We start from the raw sequence: 27,000 nt of genomic DNA, 5'->3' as shown, positions 1-27,000 counted from the left end.
CAAAACCAGCTGCTAGCTTCCTTTCTTAGCTTAACCGCAGCAGTGTTATTCTCGTACATAGCACTAATCACTTTAATGTATTTGTCTGGTATACCATACAAGGATAAAACATTTACTAAAGCTCTTCTATCAACAGAATCGAACGCTTGCTCATAATTTATAAAACTATGGACCAAAGGTGTTTCACAACTCAGGCACTTCTCAATTATTAACCTAAGAGAGAAAATTTGGTCGACGCATCCTCTACCTTTTCTAAAACCACACTGTTCTTCTCTAAAAACTTTGTCTACGGCATCTCTAAATCTAAAAAGTATCATATTACTAAGTAATTTGCTATCTACAGAGACCAGATTAATGCCTCGATAATTACCAAACTCACTTTTATCACCTTTCTTATAAAGTGGCTTCATTAAGGTTTTCCTAAAATCGTTAGGTACTTCCCCTTTTTCAAAAATCATATTCATAATCTTTAGTTATTTATTTGTAACCTCAGAGCCACCATATCTAATAAATTCATTTACCACCCTATCAGCACCTGGAGCCTTATTGTTTTGTAATTCTTTTAGTATTGTCTCTAATTCTTCCTCACAAAACAAATCTTCCTTCACATCCCATTATTTGTTCTTTGTTATTTTTTAATTAGGATCATCTGAAATAGAAGGAGCTGCAAATGAAACATTACACTATTCTGACGTAGGAAAATTTTCTGTTCCACCATTTATATGCTTTTTAGCTATAAAATCGGGAACATTTTTGATCTGCAGGAAAAATCGGTTAACCACTTCCATACGGAAAATGACACGATTTTACTAGTAGTTTAATGGATCATGAGAGATGTAACAGCAAGTACAGCAAAACAGCTTGATGGGTATAATTGTGAGATTCACCAGTTTTTTGAAGGGACACGTTTTGTATACCTTTTTCACTCGTTTTTACTCTTGGGCAAGAAAATGTCCGATGCAGTATATGTCATCAAAGTGGCCAAATGGGTCGTGCTTGAGCCATTCTGGTGCTTTTTTAGGCGACTGGGCCTTGAAATTTTCGAATCGGCGCACTTTTTAGAGTCAAAACCGTTCATTCGGCGTATTTTCACTAGAAAAATAAATTTTCGTCATATTTTCACTTTTAGGTGGCGCTACTTTAGACCAAGCAGCCAGCAACACTGCATGTCACTAAGTAGGTAGCCTAGGAAATTTGCCTAGTTAAAGGGCATTTGGAGCCTAAGCCTTCACAGCAAATCAATAACAGATAATGTTGAAGGTAAATGAAGGATAAAAGCTTAGAACTGGGCTATTAAAATGGAAAAATGCTAATAAAACAATTCTTAGGCTATTTCATAACATATAGAAAAATTGTAGTTAACACATTTGAATGTGCTTCCCCTAAAGGCCTACTTTACTCCCAATCCCCCCTAATGTGCAAATATATTGCAAAAATTATATACTTTCCATGTGTTTTTTGGTCCTTGATTTTGCTAATGTTTATCCAATTAATATCCAGTAAATATTTACCAAATCATATTAGCTATTGAGTAAAAACTAAAGTGAATATACCATTTGATGCCTTTTCTTATGCTGATTACAAATATAACAATCATGGTAAAGTTCTACGAAATCATATTATTGAGTTAGGACTAAAGTGAATACACCATTTGATGCCTTTTTTTATGCTGATTACAAATATAATAAGCATTTCTATCAGAAATGAATTTCTGCCCCCCCCCCAATATCGGCCAATACCGGGTTCGGTTAGGTATATAGGGGGGGGGGGGCTGAAATTCATTTCCGATAGAAATGCTTATTATATTCATAATCAGCATTAAAAAAAGGCATCAAATGGTGTATTCACTTTATTCCTAACTCAATAATATGATTTCATAGAACTTTACCACAATCATTTCTATTGGAAATGAATTGTAGCCCCTCCCCTATATATGTCAATTCAGGATATATATTTGCACTTATGGGGGTAGGGGTTAGGTTAGGGGGGGGGGCTGAAATTCAATTCCAATAGGAATGATTATTATTACCTTAATCTTACCTTAAATTACCTTAAATCACAGCTTGGAGTGAAATAAGGACTTTTGACCCTGTTGAATCACTCCTTGTGATGACTGTTGTAGTTGGTTAAGTTCTGGTGGAAGATTCTGGTGCATCCCAGTCAAACTTCCGCCGTGTATCTTTCCACTCAGCATCCAGATGGCGTTTGAAAGCATCTGTTGATTCAGCAGCAACAGTGTCCTCCTTGAGGTTGTGCCAGAGGTTCTCGATCCAATTTGAGAAGAAATTGCATCTTGCTCCAGTTGTAGCGTGATGTTTGTAGATTTGTCTAGGGTGTCCTCGTGTTTTGTGGGAGGTGTTGATCTCCAGGATCTCATTTTCTCGATTGGTTGAGAGGAGTTTGTGCGCCTGGATCATGTCTCCGCGTTTCTGTCTGTATACTAAGGAGGGGAGGTTGAGTTCCTTCAGCCATTCACTGTATGTCTTGTTTTCCATGCAGGCAATCATCTTAGTGGCCCTTTGTTGGATTTGCTCAAGAACTGCCTTGTCCTTTTTGAATCAAGGGGTGGCCAGTATCATCCCCACCTCCAGTCTAGGTCTTACTAATCCTTTGTAGAGTTTGGTGATTACGTGTTTACTCCTACTGGTGATGCTGTGTTTTATGATGCCTAGGGCTCTACTAGCATTGGCTGAGATGTTCTGTGAGTGGGAGCTGAATTTCAACTGGGAGTCAACAATGACGCCAAGGTCACTCTCCTCCTGGAAAGGCTCAATTGTGTGGTGACTTCCAGACTTTTGGGTCATGAGGTACTGAGGTTTGAGGTTTTTGTGTCCAAAGTGTATGACCTTGCATTTTTCTGCATTGAATTCCAGCAGCCATCTTTTGACCCAGGAGCACATCATGTTGGCAGGATTGAGATCAGTTTGGAGGGATTGGATGGAAGAAGAGGTGTTGGCAGGACCTATGAGTTTTGAATCATCCGCATATAGGGTGGTTTTGTTGCTGGTGATGAGGGGTAGCTCATTTATGTAGATGTTGAACAGGGTGGGGCCCAGGACGCTGCCCTGGGGAACCCCACTAGTGACTTTGATTTTGTCAGAAAGGACATGGCTGTTTGGTCCGGTTGTCACTTTCACTTGCTGTGTTCTGTCCCTCATAAAGTCCTCTGTCCAACTGACCACTTGTGGACTAACAGATAGAGTAAGTAGCCTGTGAATGAGGTATCGGTGACAAACCTTGTCAAATGCTTTGGCTAGGTCCAACAATATTATATCCACAGGTAATCCTCTCTCTAGTAGGTCAGTTACAAGACTATATGACTCAAGAAGGTTTGTGTCCACAGATCTCTTTGAGCAAAAACCATGCTGACTACTGCTGATAAGTGAGTTGGCCTCAAGATGGTTAATGATACGCTTGTTTATGATTCTCTCCATGACCTTGCATGCCACACATGTAAGGCTGATAGGTCTGTAGTTTGCTGCAGAAGTTTTGCTACCCTTCTTGTGAATTGGGATGACTATTCCCTTCTTCCAGTCCCCTGGAAGCTTTCCTTGTGCCAGTGACAGATTGAATAGTTTTACCAGTGGGGCTGATATTGCAGGGCTTAATTCCTTCATCAGTCGTGGGCTGAGACCATCAGGTCCCGTCGATTTATTGGGATCAAGGTCCTTAAGCTGTTTGGTTACTTCTTCGATTGTGACTGGTGAGTGTACCATCGGGATAGGAGTGTGAGCCTGTTCTGCTGGTGGGGGGGTTGATTGGGGGTCATCCATGGAGAACACTGAGGCAAACTGCTGATTAAGCAGGTTTGCTTTTTCAGAGGGGCAAGAGGATACAGAGTTGTTGTTTACCAGGTCTGGTATAGTGTGTCTGCCTGGCTTCTTATGGGAGATGTATTTCCAGAATAATTTTGGATTTTCCTTAACATTTTTGGCCAGTCGTTCTTTGTAGTTTGAGGTCAGTTTTCTAGTTTCTTTTCTGAGGAGGTTCCTTGCAGTTTTTTACTGCTTGTACAAAGCTGTAGTCAGCTTTGTACAAGTAGTCATTATATTTGTAATCAGCATAAAAAAGGCATTGAATGGTGTATTCACTTTATTCCTAACTCAATAATATGATTTTGTAGAACTTTACCACAATCATTTCTATTGGAAATGAATTGTAGCCCCTCCCCTATATATGTCAATTCAGGATATATATTTGCACATATGGGGGTAAGGGTTAGGTTAGGGGAGGGGCTGAAATTCATTTCCAATAGAAATGATTATTATATTTGTAATCAGCATAAAAAAGGCATTGAATGGTGTATTCACTTTATTCCTAACTCAGTAATATGATTTGGTAAATATCTACCTAATATCCTAGGTTGAAACAAAGTGATTAGTACCTTAAATTGCAGCTTAGAGCAATCTAAGGATTTCTCCATGTAGAGCTCCAGAGTTGACAATTTGAGTTGTATTCAGGACATGGGCATAGGCAGCATATTGTCTAGGGGGGGGGCAGTTGATAGTGTGATGGAGGGCCTTTTATCAACTGCTTTTCCAACCATCTGCTTTTCAGCCATATTTAATGTAAATTTGAAGGTCTAGGGGGGCAACTGCCCCCCTCCCTATGCCCATTCTTTAGTTACCAGGTGCTCTATTCTGATCCATAGATTCCCAGTTGAGTTTACACTTCCTAGAGGACCACTCAACACTCCAGTCTTCATTTGGAGATATCCACAGATTCAGCAGTAACAGTTTTTTCAGAGAGTTTAATCCAACTGTCCAGCACAGACTCTAGATAGGGTAGGCTGCTTCTTCTTTTTCTGTTTCAGCAGATGTGGGTTTTTCAGTCAATACTAATAAGCCTCTTTCCTTTTGATTCACTTTGTGAGATGAACAGAGCTAGGCTGAATTGGTTACTTCTTATTTATCTTGAATTTGCTCAGATTTCTTTCAGTAAATATTTTGATTCTAGGAGTTGAAATATAGTTTAAATGTCAATTGTTTCATTTTTTTATTACAATACCTGCAAAGAGTGAATGAGGGAACTGAGCCACTTGAATTAGGAAACTGATATGAAAACACCTGAAAATTTAGCCCATTTGAGCCAGACCAAATTTGGATAAGGTTTATATTACCACACTAATCAAATAGATAAAAAACAACAACATACCACTAGCTTCAGAATTTCATCCTGATTTCAAATATGACACTCATTTCCATTGCAATTTATTTTCAAAATTACTTATGAGCTTCTTTAAGTTTCTTCATTTTTTTTTTTTTTTTTTTAAAGAAACATGATGTCAGCAATTTGATTTGGAAAATACAAAATTTTAATTTAGTATTTCTTGTATCAAATCACTGCTCAAAAAGATTTAGTATATTTCATCTCAAATCAGAGCTTTTAGCAAAATTTAGTAATTTTTCAAATTGAATTGCCATCTTGATGTTTCTGTAAAAAAAAAACAAAAAAAACAGGAAACTTAAAGAAGCTTAGAAGTAATTTTTCAAATAATTTGCAACAGAAATGAGTGTCATATATAAACCTTATCCCCAGATTCTATGATAAATTTTAGAAAGGTGCTTATTGGGGTAGGGAGATAAAATTGGATTATTCTTACTTAACAATACCTCTGATAATCTCTAGTACTATATGTCTCTAATGGGGATTGGTCTCCCACTTGGCTGGTCAATATTTAGAGTATTTTTTGCAATTTCATCTGCCTGATGGTTACCAGCTATACCTGATTGGCTTGGAACATACTGAAGGTAAGTTCTTATGCCTCTTGAAGCAAGAGTCAACAATGCTAAGACAATGGAAAGTGTCTATATCCATGTTCTACTGAGAAACTAAAACAGCTGCTCTAGGCTTAACAAAGAGTCAGAATAAACTTTAATATTTTGTAAATTAGCAATCAAAGGTTGATTATTCATGAGGTGATCTAATGCAATGATAATGGCATTTAACTCTGCAGACATTATAGATGGATTATCATACATTCTCTCACCAATTGCAACACTGAAGTATGGGAGAAAAGCTCCACATACCGCCTCCTCATTTATCTTTGACCCATCAACAAAAATTTGAAAATAGTTTTTATATGTAATTGTATTAAATTCAGCAAATTTTTGGTGGATGAAAGCAATGGGCATAAGTTCTTTGGTTCACTTTGAGAAATTAGTGTTTATTATGGGGGTTGACGGACTCCCTGGGGGGGGGGAATGTAATTTAATAGACTACATGGATGGATTTCTTAACCAGTTATACAGGGTATGTGAGCTATTGGCTTCATTTTTTGTCGAATAATTTGTTAAAAGAAATCTTCATCTTTCATTTATTGTTGATAATCCACTCTCAGTAAGCAGAAACTTACCACTTGTTGGTGCCATAAGACCAACTGTGAGATGGATTATATCATTTTGTGTTGTTTCAATTTTTGCATTGGGGTCTTTGCACAAGCACCATAATCAATATGGGGTCTTATATGTGATTTATAAAATTGGAGTAAAGTTTTCTCATTACAACCAAAGGGTGTGGATAGTAGTCTTTTTATTATTCTTATTTTTCTATACAAAATTTTATTGTGTTTGTGATGTAAAAATTAATTTTTTTGTCAAGTATGAGACCTAGATAGTTTATTTAATTTTGCTCTGGAATAATTATTCCATTAGAGTTAGTTTTGTATTGGCATTATTTCACTTCAGGTGGAATTGGATGATTTTCAACTTGGTTGGTGCAATGGGTGAATCAGATTTTTGAGAATTTTTTTCAAATTGGAAAAGTGACTTTTGCAACTTTGAATGTACAATCTCAAAGGTGTTGCCAGTTGCCCATAATACCAGATCATCAGCATATTGTAGATTGGTGTGTGGATGGCTCGTGTCCCAGAGAAATAGGGAGAAGAGGAGGCAGCTCAGGACTGCACCCTGTGGAAGATTGTTGGTTATTGTAGTTTTGGGTGAGGAGGCTGAACCTATGCAAACAATGAAACTTTAATTTTCTATGAAAGATTTTATAAAGGATACTAGCTTTGGGGGTAATCCAAGACTTGTAAGTTTAGCTAAAAGGACCTGGTGGTTCAAATTGTTATATGCCCCTTCAAACTTTAGTAATGCAGCAACCAGGACATTATTTTTAGATAGGGATTAATTTATGGCATTTGTTAACAAGATATAAGCATCTGTTGAGGAGGTGTGTTTTCTGAAACCAGTTTGAGTATGAGGTATTATGTTATTCTTCTCAACAAACCAAAGAATTCAATGGTAAATCATTTTCTTCATTGCTTTTCCCAGCACAGGAGTGATCATTATAGGCCTGTAAGACTCAGGGTCATGTTTGGGTTTATTTTTCCTTAATATTAGTAGGAAGGATGAACATTTTCAAATATTGGTGAATGTAGATGTAGCCCATGCATGATTACAGCAATTTAGGAGTTCCTGTGAGGGGTGAGATTCTTTATTCATGTAGGGTGTATGTTATTGTTGCTACTAGTAGCCTTAGCCCTAATATGTTGTATTGCATTGACATCTAGTTCTTGAGTTAGGACCAACAGTGGGAAATAATGCTGGTAGTGTATTAGCCTTTGACTTTTATTTACATAATAAACAAAATATAAACTATTACAGATATAAATCACTATGCTAGGGAAAATTTTAAATTTTGCTAACATATAGAGATACTACAAAAACATTCATAAACATTAAATACATTCATACATTTGTTTATGTAAAACTAGATAAACATTCCTAAAGGCATCCTAAATTAATATAAAAAAACTACATAAATATTCCTAGAAGCATTCTTCTTGTATCCCCTAGAACCCTTCTTGTATCATGCTCATGAACAGAAATTCTGGAACAGTAAAACTCATTAAAAGTTTTTGGGACTTGATTATGTACACAATTAAACACAAACATTGCTGCTTGATAGTCCCTTGTCTGTCCAACATTGAGTAGCCTTAGAGATTTAAAGTATGCTCTGGTGTCTTTCACATTTTTTACATACTTCCCAATTATTCTTGCTTTATTTTGTAGAATTTGTTCATGCTTGTAATTAACATAAAAATTGCTGCTCCAAACTAAACATCCATATGATATATATGGGTGGATTATTGCAAAATATATTGTGCAAAGAGTACATTCCAGCAGAATATGCTTCAGTCTTCTGAGAATGCCAACTCTATATGCAATTTTGGTAGGATAATGTTGCTATGATGCTTACATGAAAGATTAGAATCAAAATGAAAGTCAAGGTACCATAGTGATTTAACTTGTACAACAGGCTTTTCACACAATAGGACTTTACCACTTACATCAACAGAATCACCCACTCTACAGGTTGTCAGTAAAAGTGTCTTTTTTACATTCATGCATAGCAAAGTTAAACTCATAAACACCTCCAGTCTTTTGTGATTATTATTAGCTTTTGCTATTAAATCATTGCCTGATTTTGCAAATACTGTTAGTGGAATGTCATGCACAAAAAAAGTAATACATACATCCTGCAGATAAAACTGCATCATGTCCATGTAAACTAGATAAAGTAAAGGGCCCAGCACAGAGCCCTGAGGTACACCACACTTCACAGAAATAGACAATGAGACTACGCCATTTAAAAAAGCTTCAAGGGATCTACCATAAAGATGGCTCTCAAACCATCTTAGACAACTACATTTATTCCAGGACTTCTCATTTGATGAAGCAACACTTGGTAGTCAACTATGTCAAATGCTTTTCTAATGTCAATGAAAATAGACAAAGGTAAGTTACCTGAGTTTAATGCACAGTTAACACTTTGAACAAGGTGCTGTAAGATGTGCATTGCAGAATGACCCTTACAAAACCCAAAATGTGTCTGACTCAAAAACCTATTCATCTGAAGGAAATTATAGAGCCATTTATGTACCACTTTCTCCAGTACCTTTGAAAAGATTGTTAGAATTGATATTAGTCTCATGTTTTCTATGTCTGATTTGTGACCACCTTTGTGAAGGGGAATGACCTTTGCCACCTTAAACTGCACTGGAAAACTTCCCTTTTCTAGGGAAAGACTAATGATAACAGCTAGACAGGGAAGGAAATATCCTAAAATCACTTTAAGAGCTTGAAAGGACAAACCATCAACACTGGCAGAATTAGACTTAAGTGACTGCACAACTTTACGCAGTTCTTCACTTGTGCTCAGCTGAAATTCCATATTTAATGTTTCACCACAGATATCATTATTAGTATTGCAGTTAATTTCATTATATTTATTGCTAACCCTAGATTAGACTTTGGAGCCAATATTTGAGAAAAATTCAGCAAACTTATTTACAATTTCAGTTGAATCACCACAATTATGTACTTCCAAATCAATGTCTGCTGTGGTCTCTTTTCCCTTACCACTCATGATCTAATCAAAATATTCCATGTTTCTTTCATGTTCCCTTTACTTTCCTCCAACTTATTTCCATAATGATCAGACATTGCTTTTCTTCTCAGTTTATTCACCAGATTTCTTTGCTTTGTAAATAAAATAAAAGACTCATCACTTTTGGAATCCAAATATGTTTTGTAAAGCCATTTTCTTAATTCTATTTAGTAAACTATCTCCTCTGATATCCATGGTTTACGGGGAACAAGCTTCATTGATTTAAAAACTTTTACTGGACACGTCCTTTCATAAATAGGGTTAATGACTTCTATCAAACAATCCAGGGCTTTAGTAGGGCATTCTTTCTCTTGAAACAATTGACTCCAGTCTATTACACTCACTTCCTCTGTAAACTTTAGGAGATTTTCTTTTTCGTCAGCTAAAATTTTAGTTTTTTTCTGGATTCATTTAACACTACAACAAATTGTAGCTGAGCTTGGAAGATGATCAGACCCAGGAAACATGATCACATTGGAAAAACTTCAATTTAAATCAATTGAACAAACAAATACATTGTCAATAATTGTTGCAGACTGACTTGTGATTCTTGTTGGAATGTTGACAAGTGGATATAGATCATTTGTTATAATAAAATTTAAGAAATCACCATTTTGATTAGATAGATCTAATAAATTAAAATTAAAATTCCCCATCACTATACGACTAACACCATTCGGGACTTTATCAAGGAGCTTATTAAATCCATCAGTAAACTCATTCAAGTGAGCACTTGGAGGCTTATACACTGTACTAATTAACAAAATTTTTGGTTATTAAGTTTAATATCTACTAAAAAAATTTCCACCTTACCTTCTCTCTATATACTAAGATCATCCCCTATACCACTCCTGATCCCTTCCTTCACCAAATGTACATTACTACCTTGGCCTAGTGAAGTACAATTTTTTTTACATGTAGGTTGTACTATGGAAATGAATAAAGCAAAAGAGACTGATTTACGCACAAAAACGTTTCAAATAGCCCTACGACATCAAACTGGGACGAAAAATAATCTAGTAACTGGAGTATGTCTCGGTAACTTGATGTCACATGGACATTCCATGAACATTAATACAAACATTGGTCATTCTCTATTGACGAAAAACTTATTTGGCGCACGCAGATAAACACTATTTTTTTTTTATTTAACTGGGTATAGCTGAATCATCATTGCAGGCCATTCCTCTAGATAAATAATCCTCCAGGGTAAATTTCCTACTTCAGAAAAAATACACATAAAAGGAAAAAAAGAAAAGAAACAAAGAAAAAAAAACAAAAAAAAAGACAAAATAAAAATTATCAAATAGTAAAAAGACTAATCATAACATCTGAGACTAAATACAGTCAGCAATAGAGCAGATTTTCTTGACTCCTGAGCCTACACTAGGCTTTGCCAAAATCTAACCCTGATCCAACCATCCATTTCACTTTCCATACTGGTCTTTTGCTGCATTCAAAATGTCCTAGCAACATTTTGTTCGAGACTCTGATATAAAAACACCAGTTGAAGCAAGTATAGCTTTTGCTTTAAACACTTTTTGGACTACATCTTTTCTAGAAAATTTAATGATGATCAGAGCAACTTTAATAGAAATTTCTTCATGCTGTGTAGTGGGATTATTCAAGTGGAGACAGTATATATTAATCAAATTAGAAGAGGAGAGGTCAGTCACAGACATTTTGCTATTTATAATGTGACATTGCTGTATGAGTGTCTACACCAGGTAACTGCTTGACCCCATGAAATACAAGATTATCAAGCAAAGACTCTTGATCATAATCATCAAGCTTTTTTCCTATTCAACCAATCTTCTCCTCCAAATTTTCAATTTTAGTTCTCAGACTACTTAGAGCCTGAGCCTGCTCAATTTTTGCAAACTTAGGATTAAACTCGAGCGTGACTGAATCATAAACCTGGCTGACTATTAGTTCAGTAGCCTCTTTCAGTGACCATGCATCATTGAACTTTTCAGTCACTTTCTTTGTTATATTTTCCAGCAGATCACTTTTTTTCTTCTCCAGCTCTAACTTGACCAGCATTAACTTATAGGTTAAAATGCCATCACCTCTATTTCTCCTGTATACAAGTGTTGAGAGTTTCAGCTTTGCTAGTCTTGCAGGGTAGGAAAGTTCCCGCATGCTGGATATCACTTCGGTGGCATGTCTCTGCACATCTTTCAACACTAACTCAAACCCTCACATCTTGTTGCCAAATAGGAATTGAGAAGATATATATATCAGTGAATATGTAAAAATCTAAGTTACGGGTCAACATGGTTATTATTAAAATTATATAACATCAAACATTTTAAATATTTAGTTTATTGACTTATTTAGAAAAACCTCTTTTCAGAAATACCAATTACCCAATTTTGATGTATATATGTTCTTACATTGTTTCAGGTTTATTGACATGTTAACAGAAAGCTGATTGGCTTCTGATTCTGAAAATGTAAATTGTATTGCTTAATATTTATTCTATAAATCACAAATATGAAATGTATTTTTTTTCTTTTCAAGTGCTTGTCAAAACTGAGACCACATTTTGAATTTATGATGATGAATTATTGGTAAAAATTTCCCCGAGAATGTTGATAAAAGGTGGGATCTTGTTACTACACTCACATTGCATCATGCTGTAGCCTAGTAAAATAGGGGCAGTTTGAAAACCCGTCTCTATTTTTCTGGAATGCCAAAGAAAAGTGTTTTTTCCCAAGAAGAGGTCTTTTAACCTATATATTAATGTTAAGAATCATTTTCTTAACATGTTTCCTTCACAATAGCCCTAATTCTAAGCTTCTATACAACTAGAAAAAGTTAATGATGAAAATATTGTACAGAGCCTTTTTAATATCTTAAAAAGTTGCTGATTCAGGTCAGCAATGACTTTCAGGAATGGATAGCCTAGCCTACGTTTCTCTGTTAATTAAATCTATTTCATAGCCTAGGTTCTTTGTTAAAATGGGTATATACATTATGGATTTGACGAAGTTCATTTTTGCTTGAATAAGAATAATAGAATTGCTAATAAAACATTAGGCTATCTGGAATGATTTAAAAAAATGGATAACAAGGGAAGGAAACCTAATTTCATTATAATCAACATTCTTAAATCATTTGAAACATATTTTATACACTTCTTTATTTGGGTTCCAGTATATTGAACTGCCTATGAATAAGAATGAGATAGATAGCCTATATAGGTTGGTGTTTCATTTAGAACTCATCTTTTGCTTTAAACCAAATTATTATTCTGCTATTTTTGATGTCTCAAACTGAAGTATGCTTTTTTTCTGAGCCTTGTCCTAAAAGAGCATCTAAGATGTCACATATTATAGTTTTATAGCTATTATAGTTACATAAATAGTTATTATACTATATATAACTATAACTATACTTATATTTATTATACTATATATTATAGTTATGTATAGTTTTGTATTTATAGTCATCAGATTGATCTGTTCATCCTAAAGGTTATCTGTAAGAACCTTTTTTTCCGAACAGGATCTGGTACAATAATATAGCTTAAGCTTCACAATCAGAGTGAGTAATCTCTTGATTGAAAGGTAATAAGAAATAAAATCAAACTTAGATTTTTTGTAGCAAATTTATAAAGTCAAAAATGTTGGTAAATATATTGATTTACAGAGTGTTTGGATAGCCAAGAAACAAACTGACCTCTAGAATCAGAATTTCATCCTGAATCCAAATATGAGGTTTGTTTCTGTTGCAAATTCAATTTTAAGTCCTTTACAGACCTTCAAAAATGACATTTTTTCTGTCTTTTTTTTTTTTTTTTTTTTTTTAGATACAGCCTATATACCTGGGTTAATGTCAATCTTGTTAAAACCAGTTTACCTGTAAATTGAATTGATGGTGACAAAACCAAGAATCAATAAGTGTGTAAAATATAGGCTATATATTTGGGGAAGGTTAGAAAGGTGAAGTTAATTTAAAATTGAATTTGTGATGGAAACAATAATTGTATTTGGATTCAGGATGAAAATCTGTTACTATAGGAATGCTTGTTTCTTAACTATCTGAATGCTCTGTTAATCAAGATATTTACTGAATAATCAGCCATAATTATAAATACTAAGCAAATTGAATGTATTGAGTATTTAACAAATTACATTTAGTCATCACCCTATGTTCCTACAATCATATATTTAAGAAAAACAAAACCTTTAAACTACTAAATCATGGCTTTTCTTTCTGTTAGGATATATGTAGCAATTGCTAAAAATTATTAAAAGTTCCAATTAGTAACCTTAACTAATAAATTAATCAGATGACTTTCATGTTGCCTAGTTCCAAGCAATAAATCTTACTTGTATAATCATAGCCTTACGCTGTCTTTTCTGAGATTTCTAGAATTTCATAGGCCGTTCATTTTCCTTTTTAGACTCTACTGGAATAACAGATAAGAGCCTCTACTGGATGGTATCATCACTGTAAAAAAACGAGATAAATTACAAGTCTTTCTTTGTTAGCATTGTCCAGACTGATATCTGCAGCTATGACTCATGCACTGCTAGCATTCACTGTGTTTACAGTCATACCCTTAGTTCTGTTAAACCCCATCTCAAAAAGCTGTTTCTGTGAAATGTTATAGATTTTTTATTGTTCTTTCATGCAACCAATTACTGAAATGTAGGTCACAACAAACAACAAGCTTTATAATTTGGTGAAAGTTTCTGTTGAAATCATCAGCTGCACCAAAAAGGGACATCTACTGTTTCCTAACATTTTTACTATGTCCATTACGACCTTAGCTGCTTGTTGGTTCTCAATTCCTTTTCTTAGTAAAAGGACTTAGCATGTTTATCGAATATTTTTTCAATATCAAGTTCAAGTTTGCTACGAATTGCCTGTTCAATTTGCTTTGGGTTCTCAGTCCCTCAGCTCTTTATCTTATTCCAGTGACATGCTTCAGTTTTTACCAACTTATCCTCTTGTCTTTTTGTGTTTTGGTCTAGAGTAAAACAACATGGGTGCAAAGCAACAAACTTCATTGTTGTTTTCAGAAGAGGGGGAGGTTGTGGTACCCTTCCTAACTGTCATGTTTTGTATTGTTTTAATAGTATCATCTCAGTGCCTGAAGCAGCTGAAAATTACATAATCATCAATTTATCTCAGGGAAAGGAATATTTGGGGTTAGAATAAAAAAATAACAACAAAAACAAACTGAAATACAAGCACAAAAAATAGACATCATATGCAAAATAAAAGACATTATAAGAACAATCTTTAAATTTGAATTCATTTTGCTAGCCCAAGTGGAGTTGAGTAGATTATAGACAGCCTACACACTTACTTGTGGCCAGCAAAATTCAAATTCATTTAATTCAAAAATAAGACATAGTTCTCGTGGGCAAAGCCCAAATATGATGTGTCATAGTCATAATTAGCAAAATAAAGTTGTCTGATAAAACTTCGTCAGGATAAATAAACTAAAGGATAAAAACACTTGAGATTGAGAAAAAAATTTTCTGATAAAACTTTGTCAGGATAAAATAAGCTAAACAATAAAAACACCAGAGATCATTGTAATATTTCACAAAGCTTGGTGTTACAGTGGACTGGGGTTAGTTTCGGAACCTTCTCAGCCACTTCCCTGGGGGGACGAGATCTTATAGGGACAAAAGGTGGGGGAAGGAATGATCGGTAGATGGGATGTTGAAGGAAGGAGGAGCCAAATCTTTGGCATAATTTTTCTCGGCGGGAAGAAAGGGATTCACGTTTAAATTCTTAGAGGTAAAAGGAGTAAGGCAGAGGGGAACTGCCATAAATGATTTGCAGTGATCTCTTCTGAACTCATTCTATTTTATCAGTTTCATCCTGGGTAAGGGCAAAGTGCCAAACTGGACAAGCATATTCAACTAAGGGGCAGATGAAAGTGTAAAATATTAGTTTCAGATTGTCCTTAGAAACCTGAAATTTTTTCAGTGTTTTTAGCATTTGGATAGCGCCGTTATCTTTTTTTTTACAATTGTCTTTGTATTCTCCCGCCAAGAGAGGTCAGAAGAAATCACCACACCAAGTAAAGTTATTTTATGGCTTATTAGCTCGGAAGCAATAGTAGGTTCGAAAGACAGTTGAGTATTCTGAAGAAAAGAAAATGTTGTGACCAAGCATTTGTCTTTATTCACAACCATGTTTAGTTCAGTTGCCTCTGAGGTAACTTGGTCGATGATACCAGCAGCATTACTCTTCGAATCCTTAGATACAATTTCCGTTAAGGACAAGTCGTCAACGTATTTCCATCTGTCCTCCAGCTCAGCAGCTGGAGGACAGCATTTATCATGAGGAGGGAGCCCAGTGACCTGATTACAGTTCCTTGTGGAATTCCACAAAAAACTGGCAGAGAAGTGGAAAATTGGTCTTTATACTTCACATTTTGCTCTCTATTTGTTAAGAAGCTCTTGATGATTTTAATAATAAAGCTAGGTATATTTTTTTCCGCCATTTTTTCTAAGAGGATTTTGTGATCAACAAGGTCAAATGCTTTTCTGAAATCAATTGCAATTAAATTTATCCATTTTCCAGGTTCATCCAAGTGTTTTAAAATAAAATCAATTAAATTAACGAGGTAAAGAACTGTCGAACACTTAGGGATGTTACCAAATTGCTTTCGATCAGTTACTTTCAAAAGATATTTTTTCAGCCATGCGGCAACACAGCTTTTGTATGTTCTGCTAGAAACTGATGTAACTGTGATCCACCGGACATCAGAGAAATCAATAGCTGCTCCTTTCTTTGGAATGGGGGCAATAAACCCTTTCTACCGTTTCTTTGGAAAATATCCTGTTTTTGTTATATTATTGAAAATTATCTGAAGGGGAAATGATAATTCTTTAGCAAATGCTTTAATGAGAGCAGCTGGAATGTCAAAAGGAGCAACGGAAGTTATTTTTAACGAAGAGAGTTTACGGATTATAATTGCCGATGAAATATCAGCAATTAAATTATCATCTGAAGGAGTAGTTAAATTTACTAGAGGGTGCTCGGGTGGAAGAGGGGGGTAAGACTGCACAATAGAAGCAAAATGGGCATTTGAATCATTCGCAGTTTTCTCTAGACGCTCCTCCTTCATGAAGTCAACTGGTTGAGAACTTTTACCAGTCAAACTTTTTACTTTACTGAAAGCTGCGACGGCTTGGACTCCAAAAGATGGTCAACTTCATTTTCATAATAATTTGCTTGTGCCTTTTTGATTTCCATTTTATTTGGTTTGCCAACTGTTTTGCTTGGTTCTCTTGACGTTTTCGTATTAGGTGCATTTTATGTCTTATCAGTTGCTTTATTTTTGAATTTACGCATTGTTTATCACTAGAACAGGGTTTAGTCTTACGTTCGGGAAAGCACTCGAGAAATTTTGAATTTACCTTATTATGGAACTCTTCTACTTGGGAAAGTCTTTAGCTGAAGAGACCGCGACCCAGTTTTCTCCCGTTATCCAGTCACCGAATTGCAGCAGACCATGGTCAGTGATCAGCCTTGAAGTAACTTCAGTTACTGAATATTTAATTTTTACTTTTGCCAAGGGGCTCCATTGTAACATATAATGGTAACTTCCACCAAGTAATGCTAGTTTACTTGGATTCTGGTAATATTCCGAAAGATTTGTCAGGATTACATCCAGAGAAGTATTCCCCTTAGTTGTTGGGAAATCAACTACTCCAAAGTATGGGAGATTTCTCTGGACGTAATCTGTCGATTCCTGCAGCTTCTCCCAAAAAGCTTTTCTTGCTGCAGCTGGCTGACCAGGTGAATAATAGAAAACGCACACTGCTACAGCAGAGAGCAGCCTAGGGAGTCGCGTTTCGTTGGGGTTTTCTCAAAAAAATTAATCAATATCTTCCATAAAAATTATATTTAAAATCTTATGTTTAAAATATTCGTGCACGAGTGGCATAATTCCTCCTCCTTTTTTGCCAAGAGGATGGTCATCAGGCCGAAGTTTAATAAAAGAAGAAAAGTTAGGAACCCTCAATAAATTAAGATCTTGTCGGTGGACCTCGGAAACACAGATAACGGAAGAGCCAAGCATTTGAGCCGTGGTCTGAAGTTCAGTAAATTTCTCTAGATTTAACTTTTGCCGTTGCTGTAAAGGAAAAAAGGAAATACGTAACGTTTGTCGTGAAACTCCCGGGAAAAAGGTTTATTTTGGAATTTCTTGCCCCCTATCGCGACTGGAGCAGCAACAGGATTATTGAAACTGAAGTCACCAACAATTTTTTCTTTCTGCAGGAAAAGGGGTAAAGAGGAGGGGGAATAGAATAGGGCGGGGCTGGTTGTTGATGAAAATGGATTGGTGGGGGAGGAGAAGGGAGGGGGTCTAAGAGGCTCAGCTGTTGGCCCCTCGTCTTGACAAGTTTTTTGACACTGACTCGGGTCTAGGATTATTGCTTGAAGCATTGCTTCCACAAACAGTCTGGCTATGGCTTGGCATACTATAATCGAATACTGGATCACGGTTAAAACGAGGCAAACGGTCAAAATACTTAAAAGGCACTGAACGATTAATGCGACATTTTAAATTACTAACACTATGAGCAAAACTGCACAACTTGTTGGCACAAGCCATCATAGGGCAAAGATCGACATGATTGAAATTGCAATTTGTTGCTTTGCACTTTTTCAGTCTATATTTTTGGCATATATGTTGAAATTTACAATTCTTTTTTTTGGTGCAGGAACCTCCTTCGAAATACTTGCACACTTTATTTACACGGGAATTCTCTCGTTGATATGGTTGTTTCTTCTTATCACTAACGTTTTTGCTTTCATGAATAAACGGACACTGTTCACCAAGTTTGCATGTACCAGTTGATATAAAAAAGAAACACTTTTTCTTAGTTTCTCCTCTTTCGGTGATTCCTAGTCCTTCAGCAAATTTCACCACAACGTCACAGCTTTTTTCAAATAGCTGTAAATTCAGAGCGTCGATTTCGGTCTGTTTCATCGATAGGGACCGGGCTTGAGATTCATTTTTTTTCTTCCATGCTGTGAATCTTTTTTTTCAAGTTTCAGGATTAAATTGGCTTTTCAAAGGCAACTCTCACTACTTTTGGGACAATTTTGAGGGGATGGGTTCTCCAAAGGCGGGGAATACATATTCTTGGGGTTAACGACGGCGTATGCAGGAGTATCAGCCTCAGGGTGCTCAATTACAACAGCCATAACACATTAGCTGCATGTCCAGTTGGGGTTTTCTTGCCGTAATGCTAGTGTGGTTCCAGCACAGGGGGGATGAAATCATAGAAGGCATTTCGAGCACTGAATCGTCACACCTTTCCCACACGGCCTCTCACATCCAGGGTAAATATAAGTAGCTCTGATTCGTGTCATATTCCTGTTGAATTTTACTGGTAATACAACGAGTTATTGAGTCCAAAGTCAATTTCCTTCCAAAATAATTGGCTGTCAAATAATTCAAGTTCTGAAACTCTTTCAATAAAAAGTCCGTAGGGCAATCAAATAACTGAATAATAAATAATCCAAGTTCAAAAATGTTGATTATGACAAGTCCGTAGGGAATCACTATTGAGTCTTACTGTACAATGAGATTATACCCAGACTTGATTATGATAAGTCCGTAGGGAATCACAATTGAGTCTTACTGTATAATGAGATTATATCCAGACTATATCCAACAGAGGTGTTTACAGTATGAACTCCCACACAAGACTGAAAAAATAAAAATAGTATATGTTTCATACCTTAAATTGCAGCTTGCAATCTCTTCCAATCCAAGGGTTTTACCTTGTGAAGCTCCTGATTAATGATTGATAAATTGTTGTCAGTCTTGTTTAGTAACCAGTTGCAACAATAGCTTCACAACTGAGTTTCCATTCCCTTGAGAGCCACTCAGAGTCCAGCCTTTGCTTGAAAATGCCAACAGAGTCAACAGTAACTATATCTTTGGGGAGTCTGTTCTAATTATTGACAGTTATTGAGGGGATGGATTGAGTGTGGACTCTAGTTAATAAAGACTGCTTTACACATTTCAGCCGACAACCTCTGGTTCTTAAATTTGAACAAATAATAGGAAATAATGCTGGGAGAGTTGTGGTTTCATCAGATGCATTCTAAGAAGAAATGTTTGGGGGGGGGGATAATGGATTTTACCGACTTATTTGAGTAATAATGCTATTAAAATTGCTTCATTTTTTTTTTGTTTTTTACCAACTGAAACTGATCTTGTTTCATTGATTTTGTATCATATATTTCCATCAGCCCATTTGCTAAAAAAAAAAAAAAATGTTTGAGCCAGTAAAATAGTGGTGCTTTGTGCCACTATTTTCCCAACACAATTTTTTTTTACTGACAGGCCAAAAACATTATGGGGGAGGGGTCGCATTCCCACCATCCTCATTCCCCTGGCTTTCATTAGTTTGTAGGTTATAATGGTATCACCGCTTCGTCTCCTGTATACAAGTGTTAGGAATTTTCATTTAGCTAGTCTTGTGGAGTAAGAGATTTCTTGGATGCAAGATATAATTTTAATGACACACTTTGAGAACCTTAATGTCTTTCTTAAAATTTGGGAAGGCTAGAGATATTCCAACTTTAAGTTTGGGTTGAACCAGTTTTTTGTACAGAAGATTTATGACTTTAAGGGAACAAGTAAAAAAAGGGCTTGATCAAGCCCAGGGTTGCCCTAAAATCCATGTATCTCTGTTGAAGGGGTTGAATTGGGGTTTAAAAATTTTTCTTTTATAGGGTACCCTTGTGCAAAGCTGGAAGTTTCTATAGAAGGCCATAGTTTATAAGAAGAAAGAAAAATGGAGGAGCATATCCAGACTGAGGAGTTTCAGGAGCCAGAACATGAGGTACATATAAGCTGATTTACTTAATGGTTTAAATTATTTATTTAATTAAAAATTTAATAATTTGGATTTATCTATATTGTTTAATAATTATTGATTATTTTAACTTATTTTCGGTATTATTTTCATACTTAATATTTCAACAATTATTTAAATTATTTAATAACTTTTGCAAACTATCATCTTTATTGTATTATTCTTAATTAGACCATGTTCTTTAGACTAATTTTATGACATCTTTTTTTTTTTTTCAAAAAGCAGTTTCTTCTTTAGAGCTGGTAACAAGTCTGTATTTATCTAATGAATAAATGCAAAAAATAAATAAGGGGCATTTTTAAGAAATGGATTGCTACTTAAATAAAGACAGTATGGATCAATGTGTAAATTTTATCATAGACAGCATTTTTAAATATAAGACAAAAGAAAGTGAGAGAGAGACAGGCAGGAGGGGGGAGGGGGTGACTATAGAAATCAGAATTCACAATACAAAGTGTGTGATTACATAACTTGTTTATGTTGAACTATATTAAATAACTTTAAAATAGCAAACTCCCATAAAAGGTATTGAATTTTAAAACTGTTATGTTGTCTGTCAGAACTCCTTTTCAAGGAGCCTCCTTCCCTGCCAAAAGAATTTTCCCATTAAATAATCTTTTGTTACTAGCAACATTCAATAAAAAGTTTCTTCCCATAGTATGCCTCAATAAGTCCGCCCAAAAAGAGTAAAGGTGCTTGGCTTTCTTTAATAAGGATGGCTATATGGAATTTTCTGTTGGATCGGAGGGGGGGGGTAACAAACAAAAAGAGTATTTTCAATCCATTGATTTTCAATTTTTCTTGGGGTTTTTATATTTTAAGGTCTTACCTTAGACCTTAGATCCTCCTGTTCCCCCAGAGGCACCCAGGGCATCCACGAAGAGCCACCAGTCATCCCACATGTGCGCCGCCGCCAGAACATCTTCGTATTAGGGTTGGGTTACCATGTGAATGTTCGACACGTCCTGTTGATAGGTGCGACACAAGGTGCTTCTTGTTTGACCTCTCCTGTAGATTCCTTGAGGTTGTTATTCTAAGATCCGCCTCGAGATCATATCATCCTTCATACAGATCGCGTGCCCAAGGTATTGCCACCTTCGTTGCCGAATAACGTCTGCAACGATGGGCTGGCCTGGTATAGAGCAGAGTATCTGGTTTGCAACATGATCTCTCCAGTTGATGCTCAGAATCCTCTGGAGGTATTTTAAGGTCTAGTTCTCTCTATACATACCCAGTAATTCCACGAGAAACAAAACACAAAATGCAATATACTTTGATAGCAACATTTTTATGGCTATCTGTATTTTGCTTTGTTCAGCTAAAGTGCAAGTTGGCTAATGACGTGAAAAATTGTGGAATTTATGAATATAGGTAGCCTCCATGATAATGTTGGCTTTTCATGGGGATTTTTTGTTTGTTTTGGTAAATAAATAAAATGGTAAGTAAAAATAAAATTTGATAAATAAAATGGAAATTTTTTTAACCATTCTATTTTTTTCCAAGTTTCCAGCGTTTCAGGTTATGGCAAAAAAAAAATGACCATTGTGTTATATATATATATATATATATATATATATATATATATATATATATATATATATATATATATATATATATATATATATATATATATATATATATATATATATATATATATATATATATATATATATATATATATATATATATATATATATATATATATATATATATATATATAATATGTGTGTGTGTGTGTTACTAAACCTATGGACTGGCAAGCTTGAAAAATAAGGCCTAGAGATAAAAAATAAGACAAATGAAATGCATGCAATGCTAATTATATTGGATAATTAGCATTGACAAGAAATTGTTTGTGGAACTAAGGTGAAGCATGTGTTTCTTTAACCGAAGTAATATTTTCATTTTAAAACAATAATTTTCCAATAAAAATAGTCAATTAAAATCTGTAATATCTGCAAAAATTCTAGAAGTTTGAGAAAAAAACAAAAATTTCAATTGTTTTTCAAATATTTTCCAATTTTGCATATTTATTGGTCTTCCATGGGGGTGGGTTGGAATGGGGGACGTCTAGTGCCAAAATAGTCAAATTAAGTTCTATATGAAATAAAATATGACACTTATAATAAAAGTGTTGAATAATTCTTATTTCCAAAATTTGTTAGGAATTGTACTTGACCAATTAAGCTCAATGCATACAAATTTGATATTTGGAAGCAATCTCTATAAAAAAAGGTACGCTTATTAATTTAATAATTTTTTTAAATAATTGACTAATTTATTGTACTATGACATTAATCATGTTATGAATGTGCTTTTAAAAATGTGAAACGATATCAGTTTTTGTTTTACAATGATTCTAGCTATGGCAGATTTGTTTTTACTCATTGACTAACTGATTATATTTTAACAGTTTTAGCGTTTTGGTATTAATGGTTAAATAAATTTTGTAACTGTGCTTTGAAACGTTTCAAATGATACCAATTTTTTGTGATCATTGTAGCTACGGAATTTTTATTGCTTCCTCTTTTTAAATTTACTCGAGCTTTTAAAATAATTATGCTTTTACTAAGAGGTACAATCGCAAGCATAAGAGGTACAATCGCAAGCTACGGAATTTTTATTGCTTCCTCTTTTTAAATTTACTCGAGCTTTTAAAATAATTATGCTTTTACTAGGAGGTACAATCGCAAGCATAAGAGGTACAATCGCAAGCTACGGAATTTTTATTGCTTCCTCTTTTTAAATTTACTCGAGCTTTTAAAATAATTATGCTTTTACTAAGAGGTACAATCGCAAGCATTTATTGATAGTTGATTAAATGTCTGTTTTTAATATGCATTGGACAAATAGAACATGAAATAAAGAAATAAGCTGTCATTGAAGAAATGAGGAAATCATACTGCTATTACTCGAATCATTACAAGATGATTGTAAATGAAACAAGGTCAAAAATTATTAATATTGCAAGCATTAAGAATACTGTCAAAATCTAAAATCATATTTTCATTGGTTTCCAGTGTAGATTTAGTACTTCTTATCTCAAAATTTAAAATTTTATTATTTTTTAGGATGTCGAAGAGGAGGAAGAAGAGATTGGTGAGATTAAGGGGCTTGATCTTGATCGTGGTGGAAGGGGAGTAACCCTTCCAATGCTAGTCGCAGACAAAATTCTTGAACCAGGAAAGGGCATCATGACCATTGACTATTTGGTAAATATTTTTTTTTTAGAAATAAAATTAAAAGAATTATGGCTTCTTCAATGGCAGTAACCTAAAACGCGTTTTCTCTTGTTGCTTTTAAAAGAATCATTGCTGCCTTGATGTTGGTAATCTACAAAAACGCATTTCTTCTGGCAGCTTTGAAAAGAATCATGGCTGCCTTGATGTTGGTAATATACAAAAAACGCGTTTTCTCTTGTTGCTTTTAAAAGAATCATGGCTGCCTTGATGTTGGTAATCTACAAAAACGCGTTTCTTCTGGCAGCTTTGAAAAGAATCATGGCTATCTCTATGACTATAATCTACGAAAAACTTCGTTTTTTTTCTGGCTGCGTCGAAAAAAATCATGGCTTTTTATATGGTGGTACTGCGTAGAGAAGAATCACAGTAAATGTTTTTCTGCACGGCAAGATAATCTACATCTTGCACTGATTCATCCTTAATTTTTTTTTTCCTAGCTTCTTCCTAAATTGAAGTAATGAAAACAATATTCACACATTTTGCTTTGGCAAAAGTTGGAAAATATTTTGAAAATGGTTGCTTAGAAGCACAGCACAGTCAGGAATCTGGGTTGCAAGTGACTGAGAACCAGGAGGTTTCTTACGGGAAAATTTATCGGAAACTTCTTTGACGCCCACTTAGGATGTTTGTTTTCCGTGCTGAGTGACAATCTTATAAATTGTTATGCTCAGGCAGGTTAGTCGTGAGCCAAAATCGGGGCATGGAGGCCAGATTTGTATTCCCCCTGCTGTTTAGTTTTTGCATAACAATACCAGTGCAAGAGAAAGGGTCAGGCCATAATAGGTTTGTGTATAAGAAGCACAGAATTTAACAATCCCCTGACTCTCTTAAATTTATTTTTAACCCATAAAAAAGCTACTATGACGCAATAAGGAAGCAAATAGCGTAACAATCCTTTGGCTCTCCTGAAATTATATTTTCAAGATTTACACTATTGCACAGAGGATATCAAACTTTTTTTTGATTGTGGATCATGCTGAAGAATGCCAAACGTTATGGAGAGGGACGGGCCCTTCTCCACCTTTTTTTTGGCAAAAAAGGGAAAAATACCAGAAAATTATATGAAGGTGTTGCCTTAGCAACGCCTTAGGATTGATCAACTACATGCATGATTTAGTTCCTGTTTAACTGTGATCATAATATTCAGCACAGAGCAGGGAACAGAGTAATTGGATGAAGATCTTATGAAATTATAGAACAAATTACAAATAAATGGTTGCTCTGTTATTAAATTATGTATCTAGAGAAAAAAAAAGTCATAAAGAACCCTGAAATTAAAAGTTTTTCGATTATTGATTTGACTTCAAAAAGAAAAGGAAATTGCAAAGAAAGTTCTCTCATAAAAATTCTTGGCATTTTTCTTTGTGGTCTGGCTTTGGGGGTTTACCCTCTTCTTAATGGGCCTATGTTCAGAGTAGGGGCTCTGTAGGTTCATTATGAATTGTCATAGGCCTGTTGAGCTAAGGCGGAATTAAAAGTCTCAGGCCTTTGGCGTAACCCCATGGCTTTGTGGATTGATGACCTGTGTTCCAACAACCTCTCCTCCAATTATTGCTGGGTTCTTCCCCCACATAAGCAGCCGCAAGAACAGGGAGAATATTCACAAATGACATTTAGGTTATGTTTTTTATAGGATTTTTCTCAGTTTATTGCTGAATTTGGGAATATAGGGTAAAACCGTGAAAAGTGTCATCACCTACCAACGGTATAATGTCTAGTGGTGGTTGTGGAGTTGATTGTTGAGTTCATTTTATTTGATAACAGCTCCATTATTGTCCCCGCTAATGGTCTCATGAAAGTTTTCAAGGAGGCAGTTGAAATAAAAAAGCATCTTAGCATTTTTCGGATCAAAAGTGTATAATATAGCTTCATCTTAAGGGCACTAACCCTTCTAGGTTTTGATGGTTAGACTGCGCTTTCATTTTTTTTTATCCTTTCTCGAATAGAAAGGGTAAGACTAGTTATAGTTTTATTATTTTTCTTGTTAAGTTTTAGTTTTATAGTTTAATTTTTTGAGGGTTTGTTTTGAGGGTTTTTCTTTATCTGAAATTTATATTAATTTTTTCCAATTTTTTTTTTAGTATTTTTCGGATGGAAGGTGTAAGACTAGACATAGTTTTAATATTTTTCCTTTTAAGTCTTAGTTTTATAGTTTGATTTTTGGGTTTTTTATCCTCTTTTTCACCATCTTAGCATTTTTTTTTTTATCAAAAATGTATAATCTTGCTTCTTACTTACTTTTTACTTACTTTCGGCGGGAACCAGACGATGAACTGTCCTGCCCGGCACCAAAGGATCTTGGGATGACTTCCGAGGACCACTTGGACCTGTCGGCTGCAGCTTCTCCAGCGATCTTCAGCCAGTATTTGTCCCATCTCCGACCGTGTCTCCTGAATCCTCCCTACGGTTTCAGGTCCTCCTTGAATTTTTGCCACAGGTTCTTTTTTTGTCCTCCTGGTTTACGTTTCGAGGAGGGGGCTGGTTCGCAGACAAGGACGTTTCGACATATCGTGCCTTTGGGACGGCGCAATGTCTGGCCGAGGAGCTTCAGGCAATGTCTTTTAATGATAAGCGATAGCTCTTCTGATTGGCCACAGCGACTCCTTACTTCACTATTGAAAATCCTGTCCCATCTCTTAATGCGGAGGATGTAACGAAGGCAGCGGTGGTCGAACACATCCAAAGTTCTCGCATTTTCAGTCTTGATCGGCCATGTCTCGCAAGCATACAGTAGTACTGCTCGAACAGTTGCACCATAGATTCTAACTTTTGTTTTAGTTGAGATCTCCCGTCTGGTCCATAATACTTTTTTCAGACTAGTAAAGACTCCCCAGGCTTTTGCTATGCGGGCCGAGATATTCTTTTCAGCTCTAACATCTGATGCTGTGATAGAACCCAGATACTTGAATCTATCCTCGACCCTTTTTATTGGCTTACCCTCGAGCGTAACTTTGTAAGGAGCAGGTTGGTGGAGAATCAATAATTTAGTCTTTGTACTACTGATTGCCAGTCTGATGCACTTTGAGACCACAGAGGTATCGTCGATCATGCCTTGTAAGCTGTTGGCGGTAGTTTCCAGCTCAACAACGTCGTCTGCGAAGTCCAGATCTGTCAGGGGCTGGAGGAAACCAGCTATTTGTCCGAAGACTATCTTGCTTCGTCTTAAGGGCGCTAATGTTTTTCAAGACATCAAACCTTCAGGCTAGGACACTGGAGCACCCGGTTACTTGGATAATCGGACTTTCCGGAACTCGAGCATTCAGACAATCGAACGTTCGGACACTTGGATAACCGGATTTATTTTGTTCTTTCAATTCTAGTGTTTTATTTTTTAAATTATTTTAGTGCTTCACTTTTTTGTCTGTGTTTATCAGTTTTAGGGCCTTTTTGTTGTTCCTACTGGAATACGGACATTTTAATTATAACGTTTCAGAAACACTCTCCCTCTTGATTTATTGTTTTCTAAGACATCAAACCTTCAGGCTTGG

The 27,000-nt window shown here is 35.4% G+C and overlaps 1 protein-coding gene across 1 annotated transcript in view; it reads left to right on the top strand.

Annotated features, from left to right (window-relative positions):
• Positions 1-1,157: 1,157 nt before the first annotated feature.
• LOC148947308 (MPN domain-containing protein-like) overlaps positions 1,158-27,000 on the top strand; it is a 61,335-nt gene continuing 35,492 nt past the window's right edge. The window contains exons 1-3 of the mRNA XM_089096567.1: positions 1,158-1,260; positions 20,128-20,237; positions 23,342-23,482. Coding sequence (XP_088952693.1) covers positions 20,190-20,237; positions 23,342-23,482 — 189 coding nt within the window. The 5' untranslated portion in view covers positions 1,158-1,260; positions 20,128-20,189. The remainder of the gene's footprint in view (positions 1,261-20,127; positions 20,238-23,341; positions 23,483-27,000) is intronic.

This window comes from Artemia sp. Qi Xiang Cuo, chromosome 11 (genome assembly GCF_049724085.1).
Source record: "Artemia sp. Qi Xiang Cuo chromosome 11, ASM4972408v1, whole genome shotgun sequence".
NCBI lineage: Eukaryota > Metazoa > Arthropoda > Branchiopoda > Anostraca > Artemiidae > Artemia > Artemia sp. Qi Xiang Cuo.
This window is presented reverse-complemented; position numbering and strand designations above follow the sequence as displayed.